Consider the following 18,434-nt stretch of genomic DNA (forward strand, 5'->3'; position numbering starts at 1 on the left):
ATGGAATTAATGGTGCTATATAAATAAATAATAAAATAATTTGTCTGGCAGAAACCTTCCTCATTATGCCTTTATCTGCACAAGCCCATCTGTGCTCTGTATCAGCCACAAATCTCTTCACAGTACGATGATCACTTAAGTTTGTGAAATCTAAGGTTTTTATACCTTATCCAACACATTGTACCATTTGATGTCTCTCGGCGGTATAGATACTTTTTCTTTCACATATTGCGTGAAACCTGCGGCGGCTTAATAACGTGGAACGCACTGGCGGACACAGATAGAAAAGGGCCACTGTGCAAGAACAATATATAGGCCCTTTGCAGCCCAAGAGTGCCTAAAAGTGCAAAATTGCACCTACTTTGGAGGTTGAAATGGGCCCCCTTACCCCTTGGGCCCCTGTGCGGCTGCACAGTTTGCACCAATGATATGTCCGCCCCTGGTGGAACGTCGTTCTTAAGTAGTTTGTCTTTAATTGGGCAGACTTTTCGGAACACATACATTATGGGAGAAAAAAAAAAAAAACACCCACACCTTTACATTTTTGCTCTCATTTGCTATGAGCTAAACTCAAAGATCTAAGACTTTCTATGTACAAAAAGGCTTTTTTTCTCTGAAATAATGTTCACAAATGTATATAAATCTGTTAGTGAACATTTCTCTGCTAAGATACTTAATATGCCTCACCTGTGAGGTGGATGAAGATGCAGATTAGACTCATGATTATTGCACAGACCAGCCTTAGGCCGGCCACAATAAAAGGACACTTTAAAATGTGCAGTTTTATCACAGATGTGACAAGTTTTATGGGAGCGTGCAATTGGCATGCTAACTGCAGGAATGGCTACCAGAGCTGGTGACTGAATCAAATGTCCATTTCTCTACCATACGTCGTCGCCAAAAGAAGTTTCAGAGAATTTGGCAGAACATCCAATAGGCCAGAACCGCAAACCACATGTAACCACAGCAGCCCAGGACCTCACCAGTCAGCACCTGTACCTCCAAGATCTGAGACCAGACACCCGCTGCAACAATCGGTTCGTATAACCAAAGAGTTTCTGCACAAACTTTCAGAAACAGTCTCAGGTAGGCTCATCAGCATGATTGTCGTCCTCATCAGGGTCTCCATGTGACCACAGCTTGTCGTCGCTCACATTCGATGGAGTCTGGCACATTGGAGAGGTGTCCTCTTCACGGATGAGTCCCGGTTATCACTGTGCAGGGCAGATAGTGTATGGCCTCGTGTGAGTGAGCGGTTTGCTGATGTCAGTGTTGTAAATGGTGGCGGAGAGTTATAGTATGGGCAGGCGTATGTGATGGACAATGAACACCGGTGCATTTTTTTTATGCCATTTTGAATGTACAGACACACTGACGGGATCCTGAGGCCCATTGTTGTGCCATTCAAGACAACGCACAACCCCATGGTGCAAGGATGTGTACACAATTCCTGGAAGCTGAAGACATCCCAGTTCTTGCACACATGGCTGTGCAGTCGGTAAGCCAAACCTTTGACTCCTCAATTTCAATGACACCGAATCCACCAAAATGGGCTCCGACTGACTCCACAGCCCTGCTTGCAAGGCAGCGTACTCACCAGCAACTTTGCACATTAAAGAGCAGAGAAACAATCAACAACCTGATCAAGTGTGCGAAGACGTCCTGCACTGTATGAGGCAAACCGTGGTCACACCAGATACAGACTGGCTTTCTGTCCCCCCTCCCACAAAACCTCCAATACTGTTAAATGTCACATTTTGGATTGGCCTTTTATTGTGGCCGGCCTAAGGCACACCTGTGCAATAATCATGTGTCCAAACTGCATCTGGATGTGCCACACCTGCGAGGGCGATGGATGCTCTCAGCAGAGGAGAAGAGCTCACCGACACAGATTAGGAGGAGAAGAGGAGCTCACCGACACAGATTAGGAGGAGAAGAGGAGCTCACCGACACAGATTAGGAGGAGAAGAGGAGCTCACCGACACAGATTAGGAGGAGAAGAGGAGCTCACCGACACAGATTAGGAGGAGAAGAGGAGCTCACCGACACAGATTAGGAGGAGAAGAGGAGCTCACTTAAATTCAATTTGCAGATTAACTTGGAACGTGGTGTATATTGGTCAACGATATTTATGGAAATTTTGCACATTTTGAGCAGTTTGGTTCTTATTCTCACTAACAGGTGAAAACAATGACATTTTCCATTAAGTTTTTTTTTTTATTTAATAATTGCACAAAGATGTCACCCTAAGAAAGACAAAACCGCACTTTTACTTTCTTTAATATTCAAGTTTCTGATTTATTAACCTTTTGGATTGAACAGCACAGGAGATGTGCAATAATAAAACTGATCAAAAATACAAATTGCCTAATAATTGTGCAATCCTGACCTCACCAATGCCCCGATGCTCAAGTCTAGGACACGTGACAGTGATGAACAAGTATACACATTGCTCGGGTGATCTCCGAGTATTTGTTAGGGCTCGGAGATTTGGTTTTCGTTGCCGCAGCTGCATGACTTACGGCTGCTAGACAGGCTGAATACATGTGAGGAATGCCTGTTTGTTAGGGAATTCCCACATGTATTCAGGCTGTCTAGCAGCCATAAATAAGGCAGCTGAGGTGAGGAAAACTAAATCTGCGAGAACTAACAAATACTTGGAGATCAACGGGAAAACCCGAGCAACGAGTATATTCGCTCATCACTAGTGACCGATCATACCATAGGGTTCGCCACCCTAACGGGTGATTGGCTGGAGCGGTTGCACCAGTAGACAATGCCGCTGAAGCCCTACAAACAAATGGCGAAAAAGAACAAACTTTTTTGTCTTGAAAGTTGTAGAGGATTAGCGAGTAATACGCCTCTTAATATTTTACACCATTCCCAGGGGGTTGGTAAACAATTTTACAAGGTTGGAAAAAAAAAATATATAATGAAAGACAGCAAGCATCATTCTTGGAAATATATACCGTAAATTGTTTTGTTTTTTTAAATTATTTACTATGCAAAAGCAGAGTCAATGACCCCCTCCCCATGCAGAAGTGTGATGGCCACATAGCATGCTAATGATAGGAGACTGAAGGTTTCTTACCAGCACGGCGTGCGGAGAGTGCACTAAAGACTTCAGCTCGTTCAGATCGTTCTCTGCCTGCAAAGATCAAATCAAATCATCTTAGAATCTCACAGCGAGCGAGGAAAATAAGTCATTCGTCCAAAAAAAAAAAAAAAAAAAACACAAGATCTGTACCAAGCTGCTCTGACACGAGACGCTGTGCACCCTCTGACCAGCACCTACTATGAAAGGAGTAATGGAGTGGCATCATTACCTTATCCCACTCCCCTTCCATGACATGGTTGCGGAATTTGGTAGCAGACGAGTGCTCTAAACGACATCCTGATTCTTGCATGAGGAGATCAACCGTCTGGCTGCAAGAGAGACACAGTGTCAGAAGCCGCTCAACTTACCAGGCCCAGAGACGGGAACGTGGCACAGAGCCGCTCAACTCTAGATGCCCGCTGAAGGGTTATCACGGCTGGATGTGTCGACAGCGTCTTAAGACCAACCTCGTACAGTCCGATCCCTCTTTATAGCAACCACAAACCAACCATTGCCTGTCAACTACCGGGGGAAGGTGGACTTCAGGGACCCCACACGAACCACAAAAGATCCATTATTCTCAGCATTGTGGGGGGGCCTCCATAAAGTGATCACCCATCCCGTGAAGCTGAAAGGTCGCCAAACTTCTCATGCTTGTGTGATTCAGTCCTCTGCCATTTTAAAGATCTCCGCTTGCTACCAGTGACCATAAAACAGCCTGCACTACGTCGGGGCAAGATACGGCATCAGCATTACTAATTTGGTTTTGTCTGTTCTCTAAACCGTAAAATGAAGCGACAGATCCTTAATACAACGATCTCTACATAGTGACGGTCACGGTTTCCACCATTTTGCCAGAAAAATAGAGCTGCATTAAGTCTGGTAATTAGGACAAAGCTTCCAACTAACACCCCCATTTTAAATGTAGTGAGGGTGAAGCTCTACCTCTGCTCCAGTCATGGTCTATGGGAATGGTGCACGGAGCCTCTTGGCCACACCTATGGTGCACCAAACATCTAATTACCATATTTGACTAAACGTCAGTTTGTGCAGAAAGTCGGCAGCGATTAGACCAATAAAAAGGTGCAATTTTTGTAGGAGGTATATCCACTACAAGGCTGTGTGTCTAGATTTATAATGCCTGTTTGGGTTGGCCTTACCTTTAAAAGAGCACAATTGAAAAAGGGACTGCCTTCAGGACCGGCTCCCATTGAGGCTTTATTCACATTACTGCACCATGGCTGAATGCAAGCTTTGTACAATAATGGGCAATCCAGCCAGAGACGTTCATCACCTCTGCACTGGTAGGGCACCAGGCTACATCCATCACTACCATGGAGATTGCCCGCCAGCGAGACCTCTGTTTACCACTGATTGGATTGAGTGGTTGGAGATGTGGTCTTTGCCAAGCTATAAAAGAGGGGGGGTACCCAACTATCGATCTTTGCCTAGCTATAAAAGAGGGGGGGTACCCAACTATCGATCTTTGCCTAGCTATAAAAGAGGGGGGTACCCAACTTTCGATCATTAATCACTTGGGTCGATCCCATAAAGGACATGCAGGAGAAATAAGGTCAAGATTTTGCAAGACTAATCCAAGGATAAGATGCCAACAGAGCTCAATGCCTTGGAAGAAGGGGCCATAGTCGGAAAAGACGCCCACACACATTAGATCAATGTTACCGAAGCCACCCAGATCGATGGACAACAGTCTAATGTGTATGGGGGCATCCCAACCCTCCCCCAAAAGACGCACAATACATAGCTGCAGAAACATTTACAGCTCCCCCTCCATAAACAGAAGCGCTACTCTCTAAGAGCGCCAATGTCAGCCCGAAACGGGACATGTTGGTTCTTTCTCTCCCGCGACATTTGTTGGGGAGACGCGGGAGGCCACAATACACATTAGACTGTCAGCTGATCTCTGGGTTTGGACGACATTGGTCTAATGTGTATTGGGGTCTTTAGACGCCCATACACCTTCAATAGCCATCACAGCTTTACATCCCAACCCCTATCCAGGGGGGAGTATCAGCTGCCAGAGACCCCCAGCAGTCGCCTGTGTCCAAGCGTATCCTCTTTACTAGCCCAACAGATCCAGTATTTTTTCCTAGAAGGAAAGTTGTATGAATTAGCCCATTGGCTTTGAGAGGTCCGTGCACAGTCCGAGCAATATCCGATCACTGCCAAGTGACACTGCATGAGCCATCGGCCCACCATCATGGAGGTCGCTAAAGGATTTCCCCCACTCACATCAGAGAAAAGGCATCTGAAATGGCCGTCTTCAACCATAACAAATGACTGTCTGCTGCCTCCATGACAGGCAATTTTTTTTTTTTTTTAAACGCTCAGAGGACAGATCAGGCATGTTGGATATTTTTGGCCGATTAGCAGAAACTATCAGCTGAGATGCAAATTTTTTCTCTTTTTTTTAGTTTTTTTTTTTTTAAACAGCAGATGACTCATCAGCCCACCTTTGCCTTATGTGTATGTGGGTCTTACAGCTTGTGGGCGCTGTGCATAGTTCCAGTCATCGCACAAATCAAGGACCACATTCACAAGATGTGTGATCCCCATCATAGCACAATGCATCATGGTGGCAGGATACAGTATATAGCAGCACGTGTCACCGGGTGATACACATCAGACCACAGTAATCCACAGCTTCTAGGTGGGAGGAGACGATACAATGTGGCAACAGAATAGCAAAAATACATTGTCTGCAAATTCCCCACATGTAACAGCTCCCCCCCAAAATGCAGTAGTGTAGAAACCACACACCATGTATATACTGTGTAATGGCAAGTATACAGCACCCAGACCAGAATACTACTGCCAGCACTGGGAAAACAGAAAAACAAAAAGGTGACAGTGGTCAGTAAGGATGGCGGGATGCAATGGTCAGTATGAAGATCAGGATGGCGGGATGCAATGGTCAGTAAAGATGCGGGGGGGTGGGCGACATCAGTCAAGACCGATGCGGGGTTGAGGTTCTGCAAGACGAAGGCAAGGGAGGTTCTGCAAGACGAAGGCAAGGGAGGTTCTGCAAGACGAAGGCAAGGGAGGTTCTGCAAGACGAAGGCAAGGGAGGTTCTGCAAGACGAAGGCAAGGGAGGTTCTGCAAGACGAAGGCAAGGGAGGTTCTGCAAGACGAAGGCAAGGGAGGTTCTGCAAGACGAAGGCAAGGGAGGTTCTGCAAGACGAAGGCAAGGGAGGTTCTGCAAGACGAAGGCAAGGGAGGTTCTGCAAGACGAAGGCAAGGGAGGTTCTGCAAGACGAAGGCAAGGGAGGTTCTGCAAGACGAAGGCAAGGGAGGTTCTGCAAGACGAAGGCAAGGGAGGTTCTGCAAGACGAAGGCAAGGGAGGTTCTGCAAGACGAAGGCAAGGGAGGTTCTGCAAGACGAAGGCAAGGGAGGTTCTGCAAGACGAAGGCAAGGGAGGTTCTGCAAGACGAAGGCAAGGGAGGTTCTGCAAGACGAAGGCAAGGGAGGTTCTGCAAGACGAAGGCAAGGGAGGTTCTGCAAGACGAAGGCAAGGGAGGTTCTGCAAGACGAAGGCAAGGGAGGTTCTGCAAGACGAAGGCAAGGGAGGTTCTGCAAGACGAAGGCAAGGGAGGTTCTGCAAGACGAAGGCAAGGGAGGTTCTGCAAGACGAAGGCAAGGGAGGTTCTGCAAGACGAAGGCAAGGGAGGTTCTGCAAGACGAAGGCAAGGGAGGTTCTGCAAGACGAAGGCAAGGGAGGTTCTGCAAGACGAAGGCAAGGGAGGTTCTGCAAGACGAAGGCAAGGGAGGTTCTGCAAGACGAAGGCAAGGGAGGTTCTGCAAGACGAAGGCAAGGGAGGTTCTGCAAGACGAAGGCAAGGGAGGTTCTGCAAGACGAAGGCAAGGGAGGTTCTGCAAGACGAAGGCAAGGGAGGTTCTGCAAGACGAAGGCAAGGGAGGTTCTGCAAGACGAAGGCAAGGGAGGTTCTGCAAGACGAAGGCAAGGGAGGTTCTGCAAGACGATGGCAAGGGAGGTTCTGCAAGACGATGGCAAGGGAGGTTCTGCAAGACGATGGCAAGGGAGGTTCTGCAAGACGAAGGCAAGGGAGGTTCTGCAAGACGGTGGCAAGGGAGGTTCTGCAAGACGGTGGCAAGGGAGGTTCTGCAAGACGGTGGCAAGGGAGGTTCTGCAAGACGATGGCAAGGGAGGTTCTGCAAGACGATGGCAAGGGAGGTTCTGCAAGACGGTGGCAAGGGAGGTTCTGCAAGACGGTGGCAGGGGGGGGTCAGCAAGACGGTGGCAAGGGGGGGGGGTCAGCAAGACGGTGGCAAGGGGGGGTCAGCAAGACGGTGGCAAGGGGGGGGGTCAGCAAGACGGTGGCAAGGGGGGGGGTCAGCAAGACGGTGGCAAGGGGGGGGGTCAGCAAGACGGTGGCAAGGGGGGGGGTCAGCAAGACGGTGGCAAGGGGGGGGGTCAGCAAGACGGTGGCAAGGGGGGGGGTCAGCAAGACGGTGGCAAGGGGGGGGGTCAGCAAGACGGTGGCAAGGGGGGGTCAGCAAGACGGTGGCAAGGGGGGGTCAGCAAGACGGTGGCAAGGGGGGGTCAGCAGTCTGCAAGACGATGGCAAGGGGGATCAGCAGTCTGCAAGACGATGGCAAGGGGGATCAGCAGTCTGCAAGACGATGGCAAGGGGGGTCAGCAAGACGATGGTAAGGGGGGGGTCAGCAAGACGATGGTAAGGGGGGGTCAGCAAGACGATGGTAAGGGGGGGTCAGCAAGACGATGGTAAGGGGGGGGTCAGCAAGACGATGGTAAGGAGGGGTCAGCAAGACGATGGTAAGGAGGGGTCAGCAAGACGATGGTAAGGGGGGGTCAGCAAGACGATGGTAAGGGGGGGTCAGCAAGACGATGGTAAGGGGGGTTCAGCAAGACGATGGTAAGGAGGGGTCAGCAAGACGATGGTAAGGGGGGGTCAGCAAGACGATGGTAAGGGGGGGTCAGCAAGACGATGGTAAGGGGGGGGGTCAGCAAGACGATGGTAAGGGGGGGGTCAGCAAGACGATGGTATGGGGGGGGGTCAGCAAGACGATGGTATGGGGGGGGTCAGCAAGACGATGGTAAGGGGGGGGGGTCAGCAAGAAGGATGTGTGGGGAAAGCAGTTTAAAGGGGAGGGGACAGATATGTCAGTGGCCACCTTGTTTCCGTCCCTTCCACCTTGTTTGTCTGCAGCTCATACTGTGCACTCGCAGTTTACTAGTTAATCCACTTGTTTACCGTCCTCTATAGACGACCATCACAGGTCAGCAGTACCGGAGAGGTAACGGTCACACACATACTGCTCTGGTTGCGTAATAACTTTGGTTTATCCTCCATCAGACATTTACAGAGACCCCCAGGGTGTGAGGATTCCTCTATAAGCCTCCCCTCCCCCACATCTAAGGAGGCAGCAGTGCCCTCCCTCCCTTGTGTCAGCAGAGTAATAGTAAGTCCTCCTCTTCCTCAGCCACTACTGGATGTAAACATCACCCTCCCCTCATCACTGGCCAATTTTAACCTCTTATCGGCTGCCAAAAGGGAGAGGAAAAAAAATAAAAAAAATGCAGCTTCTTAATCAACGACAAGATGGAAGACACAAAGAAGACAGAACATGTATGCGGAGGAGAGCGGACAGAAAGGCTCAGTGCTCACAGCAAACACACACTGCAAAGAGACCCAACCTGCAAATACGCAGGCGGCAGATAAAGCAGGAGATCTGCAGACAATAGAGCTCAGCTCTGCCAGCGCCACCGGCTCTGCTACAACACAGGCCGGAATACAGCAATAATGCACACCTCTGACACACCAGCAGTTATGGGGAGGGGGCAGATACCCATAAAGAAAAAAAAAATGCCCCTTTAATAGGTGCAGGGACCACCCTTCAATAGGTGACGAACACCAACCCCACAGCGTTTCCACTGATTTCATAAAAAGGCATTAGACAGTCGCCATAAATACAGGGTGCCCCTTTAAACTGGCATTAGGATTAGCCAGAGAATCTGATAATCCAGCACCTGCCAGACTGACGCAGATTATAGGAAGGCATATTTCTCAAAACTAAACCGGAGGCAGAAATTTCAGCAGTGGGCAACGGGCGAGGTGTGTGATCCCGCCGGCGTGGGCACGGGGAGTCCATGTGACACTTGAGGCCTCGGCACAGACAGGCCCTGCAGCTGAGAGATAAGCCTGGCTATAAACAGACACTGACTTCAGGCCACGGCGGCTCAGCCGGGCGCACACACACGGACGGTGCCAGCTGTGTATGGACACGCCGGGCACCATCTGCTCACACCTCACCTCATGTGATAGGTCTATCTACCACTACGGAGGGGGCACACAATGGGCAGAGGGTCAGCTGTTCGCCCACATCGGGTGTCACTCACTGCACCGGACACATGGGGGAGGGGGAGGCTTCCAGGTGACCGGTCATGGCGGATCTATAGGACGATCAGATGCCGGATTACTGAGCGTCTGGGACGGATCCACAAAACATTACACAAAAAATGCAGAAATACCCACGTAGAACATTGACACTAAATCTGCATAAATACAGTTACAGCAGACGCCAAAAAACATTCATTTTTTTGGGGGGTCCAAACACCAAGTTTTGATCAGAGGAGTAATAATATATTGACAGCACCATTTAATAAGTAGGGGGTCCCATTTCTAGCACCATTAAATAAGTAGGGGGTCCCATTTCTAGCACCATTAAATAACTAGGGGGTCCCATTTCTAGCACCATTTAATAACTAGGGGGTCCCATTTCTAGCACCATTTAATAACTAGGGGGTCCCATTTCTAGCACCATTTAATAACTAGGGGGTCCCATTTCTAGCACCATTTAATAACTAGGGGGTCCCATTTCTAGCACCATTTAATAACTAGGGGGTCCCATTTCTAGCACCATTTAATAACTAGGGGGTCCCATTTCTAGCACCATTTAATAACTAGGGGGTCCCATTTCTAGCACCATTTAATAACTAGGGGGTCCCATTTCTAGCACCATTTAATAACTAGGGGGTCCCATTTCTAGCACCATTTAATAAGTAGGGGGTCCCATTTCTAGAACCATTTAATAAGTAGGGGGGGTCCCATTTCTAGCACCATTTAATAAGTAGGGGGGGGGGGGGGGGCATTTTTGGAACTTCTGTGGAAAAAATAGGGTCCTCTACTCCCCTCCAGAAATAAAAAAAGGGAGTCAAGAGTGACCACCAGTGAGCGCAGGGAATGAGTTACTAAATACGGAGGAGTCAGAGGTGGCCCATTGGGGGCCGCAGATTGTTCCCCCCCTTACCAGCCCATCCCAGGGATTACGTGTCATATATCAGACACGGATGAGGCACCGGAGCAGCCGCCATGTCTGTAGTCCGTGGCCCCCGCGATTGGCTCCTCTTGTGACCTATCAGGCGGCAGGGTCCCCTCCGGGGCTCAGGGGCCACAGACATGGCGGCTATGGGCCTCTAGTCTGTGACATCCCCGGTCCTGCCTGTAGGGGGCAGCGCAGGGAGTAAACAATCCTCCTCTTCTCCCCCCAGGCTGATGACGTCACACCTATCCGATAATCACCCCCCTCCTCTGACGTCACCCATCAGCCTGTTTACAAGCTGCAGATGTCCGCAGCATTGGTGACGTCACCTGTCGGGACCGGCGCAGTATCGCGACACACTCACTTGAGGCCCAGGCCGTGCAGGTGCTGTCCGATCAGGCGGATGACGTCCTCGTCGGCCTGGCTCAGCCGTTTCTTCTTCTTCAGGCCCGGCTGCTCGGCGGCGGCGGAGCAGGAGGCGGCCCCGTTGCTGGTGCTGAGGAGGCCGTTACTGTGCGCCTGCTCCCCGCCGGGCCCGGAGGACGAGGCCTCCCCGTTATGTGAGGGGGACGCCGGGGCGCCGCCGCCGCTGTCCGAGCCCCCCGCACCGGCCGCCGCTGCCTGAGCTGCCCCGTTCGCCTGCATGTTTCCCCCGCTGGCTCCTCTACCGCCGGGAATGACCGATTGAGTCGCCGCCGCCGCCTCCTCCGAGGCTCGGAGCTTCTTCCGCGGGGGAGGGGTCGCTCGGCCGCCGGTGTCCGAGTCTGAGGAGGAAGCGGAGGCCAGAGTTTCCTCACCGAGAGCGGCCGTGGTTGGTGGCTGAGGAGAGAGGACACCGCGCCGTCCCCCTCCCGGGGTGTGGAGGCGAGGACTGGGGGGGGCGGGGAACGGGAGGGGGGAGATCCGCGGCCGCTGCTCGGCGGCTCCGGGGCTGTCACAGGCGGCTTCCCCCTCAGCTGCGGCACTAATGGAGTCCGAGCTGTGACGTCACCGGAAATGCCTATAGAGGCCGCGCGCTCACTTCCGGCTCTGCAGGAGGAGGGGGGAGCCGGGGCTGACAACACACAGCGCGGCTGCTGCTGCTGAGCGGGCGGCGTCACCGGGCGACACTCCCCGCCCCCTGCCGGGCTGAGCAGCGTCCGCCGGCCCCGAGCACTGCGACACCGCCTCTCCGGACCGGAAACAGCTGGCCCCGCGGTGCATGCCGGAACTTGTAGTGTTACAGCAGCGTCACTGAGGGCAGAAATAGCCACAGGCTTCTCCTGGACAGTTATGGCTATGGGACTACAAATCCCAGAATCCATTGTGTATATGTATAAATAAAGTTTATTCATTGTTGCACTAAACTTTAGCAACTTTAATCCCTTCAGCAATTTTTTTTTACTTCTGTAACAGAAAGCCATAACTTTTTTTTCTTATTCTTATCAGTGTAATTGTATCGGGGTGTATGTGTTATTTTATTTTTAATAGCGTCATTTTACGCTTTGCTATAAATTAGACGCGGGCGCGATCAGTAGGCAGCCTTTAAAATATATATATATTCTAGTACATTCCTGGATTTTTTTATTACTCATTCCAAGAGCCAGACATATTTTTTATTTTATATTTATTAATTTTATTGAGACAGCTTCAGCTGTGCTGGGAAGAGTCGGCCAACGGCCGTGCCGGACTAGTCCGGTCACCAGCTATCATCTCCTGGCCGGCTCTTCCCAGCATCACTGCCGGTGATTAATTATATATGTGCTGCAGCAGCGCTGGGAAGAGCCGGCCAGGGATGGTGCCGGACTAGTCCGGTCACCAGCTATCATCTCCTGGCCGGCTCTTCCCAGCATCACTGCCGGTGATTGACAGGTCTTTCCCTCTATACATGTGCTGCAGCAGCGCTGGGAAGAGCCGGCTAGGGGCGGTGCCGGACTAGTCCGGTCACCAGCTATCATCTCCTGGCCGGCTCTTCCCAGCATCACTGCCGGTGATTGACAGGTCTTTCCCTCTATACATGTGCTGCAGCAGCGCTGGGAAGAGCCGGCTAGGGGCGGTGCCGGACTAGTCCGGTCACCAGCTATCATCTCCTGGCCGGCTCTTCCCAGCATCACTGCCGGTGATTGACAGGTCTTTCCCTCTATACATGTGCTGCAGCAGCGCTGGGAAGAGCCGGCTAGGGGCGGTGCCGGACAAAACATATTAAAACATATTGCATAAACCAATCCGAAATTAATTAAATAAACACGGCCCTTCTGGCATAACGGTAAAAACAAAATAGCATACAGTAGAGTCTCTGTGTCTGCCGGGATCTGCCCTCTCAAGGGAACAAAAAGAAGGTTGAGTTTTCTTTAACATGAGCACGGCTCTGGAGATCTACAGAGCTCCTAAGTGCTTGAAGAGAAGAATCCTCCCTCAAGTGACCCCATTTTGGGAATATACTCCTTTGAGAATTTATCCACAGGTGTAGTGATGATTTTGACTCCATGGGTGTTTTCCAGACACAAGCAGCAGTGGACGTTGCTGAGTGAAAATTGCAAACTTCCGTTGTAGCGACCAGTATGTTGTAGTGATAAGTACGGTACATTGTAGTCACCAGTACGTTGTAGTGACCAGTATGTTGTAGTGACCAGTACGTTGTAGTGATAAGTACATTGTAGTCACCAGTACGTTGTAGTGACCAGTATGTTGTAGTGACCAGTACGTTGTAGTGACCAGTATGTTGTAGTGATAAGTACATTGTAGTCACCAGTACGTTGTAGTGACCAGTATGTTGTAGTGACCAGTACGTTGTAGTGACCAGTATGTTGTAGTGATAAGTACATTGTAGTCACCAGTACGTTGTAGTGACCAGTACGTTGTAGTGATAAGTACATTGTAGTCACCAGTACGTTGTAGTGCCCAGTACGTTGTAGTGACCAGTATGTTGTATTGATAAGTACATTGTAGTGGCCAGTACGTTGTAGTGACCAGTATGTTGTAGTGACCAGTATGTTGTAGTGATAAGTACATTGTAGTCACCAGTACGTTGTAGTGACCAGTACATTGTAGTGACCAGTACGTTGTAGTGACCAGTACGTTGTAGTGACCAGTATGTTGTAGTGATAAGTACATTGTAGTGGCCAGTACGTTGTAGTGACCAGTATGTTGTAGTGATAAGTACATTGTAGTGGCCAGTACGTTGTAGTGACCAGTATGTTGTAGTGACCAGTATATTGTAGTGATAAGTACATTGTAGTCACCAGTACGTTGTAGTGACCAGTATGTTGTAGTGATAAGTACATTGTAGTGGCCAGTACGTTGTAGTGACCAGTATGTTGTAGTGACCAGTATGTTGTAGTGATAAGTACATTGTAGTCACCAGTACGTTGTAGTGACCAGTATGTTGTAGTGATAAGTGCATTGTAGTCACCAGTACGTTGCAGTGACCAGTATGTTGTGGTGCCCAGCTCGTACTTCTGGAGACACGCACCTGTAAATTAGGCGGTCTCTCATTGCTACAGAAAAGCCAAACATGTGGATGCTAAATGTGGTTTAGTCACACTGTGGAGCTCAGAAGGGAGGGGGGGCATTTGGATTTTGGGGCGCAGAATTTGCTGAATTTCCTTTCGGAGGCGAGGACCATTTAGCTTTCCTGAGCCTTTGTGCTACTAGTAACGTAGAAAACCCCTATATTCCCACAGATGAAGGACCTGGATGGGGACTTTTCTTTTTCATCGATTGATTTGAAGGTTTAGTTAGGAACATTTTACATAACATTTTGGATTACATTTATCCTGCGCTCTACCCTGAGCCCTTATATTGGAGTTTCGATCTAAATCTCCAAGTTACTCTGGACTCCTTATGAACTTTGTTCAGGGGTGTCCTTGCTTTCAGAAGTGCACAAAACTGTGACCGACGGCACTTTTAACGCACCTAAAAAGACCGAAACCGCCGGATCATAGCCAGACGGCGCCCACAGTGCCTCCATCTGCCTCATTATACAAAATCTTCCGTCGGGGGTTCCATCTGAATTACATATTTCAGAGATTTACACAGAAACCCTGGTACTCAGTTCGTTCTATAGTCACTCTGGCGACAGGGTAGTCCTTGGCGGATGCCCACAAGCTTCCCGGGGATCAACTGGTGATGGAGTGTGGCCCTTACCAGGGTCACCAGACTCCAAAAGTCCAGACACCAGTACTCCATTTATTGTCATAGGACGTGCCTGCGCAGGGCTGATAGTCCACACTGCAGGCCGGATAGGCTAATACAGCGCTTCCCTATGCTGCTGTCCATCTGTTCAGTAGACATATGACAATGGTCAGCTATGTGCTCAGGACCATGACACCTCCAACAAATTAAGTCTTTACCAGCAGCCTTTGTCAACCCTTCAGCTGCCCCTTGGGACCTCAGTCTTCCCCTCAGTTGTGGCTCTATTACCCTTCTTTTTAGAGTCAGGCTCCTTCTGGCACACCAGTGCGGGGATTCTTGTGAATTCTGTGGTCGAGCTCCCTCCTGTGGTCATGAGTGGTACTTCGGCTGGTTCTTTCTATGAGCTTCCTCTGGTGGATGTGAGTGGGGCTGCGGCTTCTGAGTTTCCTTCCTCAGGTGACGAGGTTAAGTCGTTAGGTGCTGCTCTATTTAACTCCACCTAGTTCTTTGTTCCTTGCCTCCAGTCAATGTTCCAGTATTGGTCTTGCTCTCTCCTGGATCGTCTTGTGGCCTGTCTGCCCTGCATAAGCTAAGTTCTGCTTGTGTTACTTTTGTTTGCTATTTTTCTGTCCAGCTTGCTATATTGGTTTGTCTTGCTTGCTGGAAGCTCTGGGACGCAGAGGGAGCACCTCCGTACCGTTAGTCGGTGCAGAGGGTCTTTTTGCGCCCTCTGCGTGGTTGTTTGTAGGTTTTTGTGCTGACCGCAAAGCTATCTTTCCTATCCTCGGTCTATTCAGTAAGTCGGGCCTCACTTTGCTAAAATCTATTTCATCTCTGTGTTTGTATTTTCATCTTTACTCACAGTCATTATATGTGGGGGCCTGCCTTTTCCTTTGGGGAATTTCTCTGAGGCAAGGTAGGCTTATTTTTCTATCTTCAGGGCTAGCTAGTTTCTCAGGCTGTGCCCGAGGCGCCTAGGTCTGGTCAGGAGCGCTCCACGGCTACCTCTAGTGTGGTGTGATAGGATTCGGGATTGCGGTCAGCAGAGTTCCCACGTCTCAGAGCTCGTCCTATGTTATTAGTAACTATCAGGTCACTTTGTGTGCTCTTAACCACCAGGTCCATTGTGTTTCTGAACCACCAGTTCATAACAGTACTGGAGGCCCAAAGTACTAATGCTTCTCAATAGAGGGAAAAGAGAAGTTCTGAGACCATTTTTTTTTCTCTGCACTGTGTTTTGTCTTTCTTTTTCCCTAGACATTTGGGTGGTTCAGGACACAGGTGTAGTGATGGACATTAAAGGTCTGTTTTCTTGTGTGGATCATCTCGCTGCAAGAGTACAAAATATTCAAGACATTGTGGTTCAGAAATCTATGTTAGAACCTAGAATTCCTATTCCTGACTTATTTTCTGGAGATAGAGCTAAGTTTCTGAATTTCAAAAATAATTGTAAACTGTTTCTGGCTTTGAAACCCCGCTCCTCTGGTGACCCAGTTCAACAAGTTAAGATCATTATTTCTTTATTACGTGGCGACCCTCAAGACTGGGCATTTTCCCTTGCGCCAGGAGATCCTGCATTATGCGATATTGATGCGTTTTTTCTGGCACTCGGATTGCTGTATGATGAACCTAATTCAGTGGATCAGGCAGAGAAAAATTTGCTGGCTCTGTGTCAGGGTCAGGATGAGGTAGAGATATATTGTCAGAAGTTTAGGAAGTGGTCTGTGCTCACTCAATGGAATGAATGTGCGCTGGCAGCAATTTTCAGAAAGGGTCTCTCTGAAGACCTTAAGGATGTCATGGTGGGATTTCCTATGCCTGCTGGTCTGAATGAGTCTATGTCTTTGGCCATTCAGATCGATCGACGCTTACATGAGCGTAAAAATGTGCACCATTTGGCGGTATTATCTGAGCATAAACCTGAGCCTATGCAATGTGATAGGACTTTGACCAGAGCTGAACGGCAAGAACACAGACGTCAGAATGGGCTGTGTTTTTATTGTGGTGATTCCACTCATGCTATCTCCGATTGTCCTAAGCGCACTAAGCTATGTCTGCCACCATTGGTACGGTACAGTCGAAATTTCTTTTGTCCGTTACTTTGATCTGCTCTTTGTCATCCTATTCTGTCATGGCATTTGTGTATTCAGGCGCTGCCCTGAATTTGATGGACTTGGACTTTGCTAGGCGCTGTGGGTTTTTCTTGGAGCCCTTGCAGTATCCTATCCCATTGAGAGGAATTGATGCTACGCCTTTGGCCAAGAATAAGCCTCAGTACTGGACCCAACTGACCATGTGCATGGCTCCTGCACATCAGGAGGATATTCGCTTTTTGGTGTTGCATAATCTGCATGATGTGGTCGTGTTGGGGTTGCCATGGCTACAAGTCCATAACCCAGTATTGGATTGGAAATCTATGTCTGTGTCCAGCTGGGGTTGTCAGGGGGTACATGGTGATGTTCCAGTTCTGTCTATTTCATCATCCACCCCTTCTGAGGTCCCAGAGTTCTTGTCGGATTACCGGGATGTATTTGATGAGGCCAAGTCCAGTGCCCTACCTCCGCATAGGGATTGCGATTGTGCTATCGATTTGATTCCTGGTAGTAAGTTTCCTAAGGGTCGACTGTTTAATTTGTCTGTGCCTGAGCACGCCGCTATGCGGAGTTACGTAAAGGAATCCTTGGAGAAGGGTCATATTCGCCCGTCGTTGTCGCCATTGGGAGCAGGGTTCTTTTTTGTGGCCAAGAAGGATGGTTCGTTGAGACGTTGTATTGATTACCGCCTTCTAAATAAAATCACAGTCAAATTTCAGTACCCCTTGCCGCTGCTGTCTGATTTGTTTGCTCAGATTAAGGGGGCTAGTTGGTTCACCAAGATAGATCTTCGTGGTGCGTATAATCTTGTGCGTATTAAACAGGGCGATGAACGGAAAACAGCATTTAATACGCCCGAGGGCCATTTTGAGCACCTGGTTATGCCATTCGGGCTTTCCAATGCTCCCTCAGTATTTCAGTCCTTTATGCATGACATCTTCCGAGAGTACCTGGATAAATTCCTGATTGTATACTTGGATGATATTTTGGTCTTCTCGGATGATTAGGAGTCTCACGTGAAGCAGGTTAGAATGGTGTTCCAGGTCCTGCGTGCGAATTCTTTGTTTGTGAAGGGGTCAAAGTGTCTCTTTGGTGTTCAGAAGGTTTCATTTTTGGGTTTCATTTTTTCCCCTTCTACTATCGAGATGAACCCTGTTAAAGTTCAGGCCATTTATGATTGGACTCAGCCGACATCTCTGAAGAGTCTGCAAAAGTTCCTGGGCTTTGCTAAATTTTATCGTCGCTTCATCAATAATTTTTCTAGTATTGCTAAACCGTTGACTGATTTGACCAAGAAGGGTGCTGATGTGGTCAATTGGTCTTCTGCTGCTGTAGAAGCTTTTCAGGAGTTGAAGCGTCGTTTTTCTTCTGCCCCTGTGTTGTGCCAGCCAGATGTTTCGCTCCCGTTCCAGGTCGAGGTTGATGCTTCTGAGATTGGAGCAGGGGCTGCTTTGTCGCAAAGAAGTTCTGATGGCTCAGTGATGAAACCATGTGCCTTCTTTTCCAGTAAGTTTTCGCCTGCTGAGCATAATTATGATGTTGGCAATCAAGAGTTGTTGGCCATGAAGTGGGCATTCGAGGAATGGCGTCATTGGCTTGAAGGAGCTAAGCATCGCGTGGTGGTCTTGACTGATCACAAGAACTTGACTTATCTCGAGTCTGCCAAACGGTTGAATCCTAGACAGGCTCGTTGGTCGCTGTTTTTCTCCCGTTTTGACTTTGTGGTTTCGTACCTTCCGGGCTCTAAGAATGTGAAGGCGGATGCCCTGTCTAGGAGTTTTGTGCCCAACTCTCCGGGTTTGCCTG

General features: G+C 49.3%; 1 protein-coding gene across 1 annotated transcript in view; it reads right to left on the bottom strand.

The window, feature by feature from the left end:
• The window catches only part of WDR26 (WD repeat domain 26), a 46,470-nt gene extending 35,065 nt beyond the window's left edge, over positions 1 to 11,405 (bottom strand). Inside the window, exons 1-3 of the mRNA XM_069768421.1 lie at positions 10,787 to 11,405; positions 3,327 to 3,426; positions 3,092 to 3,148 (exon numbers count right to left, since the gene is read on the bottom strand). Coding sequence (XP_069624522.1) covers positions 3,092 to 3,148; positions 3,327 to 3,426; positions 10,787 to 11,067 — 438 coding nt within the window. The 5' untranslated portion in view covers positions 11,068 to 11,405. The remainder of the gene's footprint in view (positions 1 to 3,091; positions 3,149 to 3,326; positions 3,427 to 10,786) is intronic.
• Between the last annotated feature and the right edge of the window lie 7,029 nt (positions 11,406 to 18,434).

Source organism: Ranitomeya imitator, chromosome 5, assembly GCF_032444005.1.
Source record: "Ranitomeya imitator isolate aRanImi1 chromosome 5, aRanImi1.pri, whole genome shotgun sequence".
Taxonomy (NCBI): Eukaryota; Metazoa; Chordata; class Amphibia; order Anura; family Dendrobatidae; genus Ranitomeya; species Ranitomeya imitator.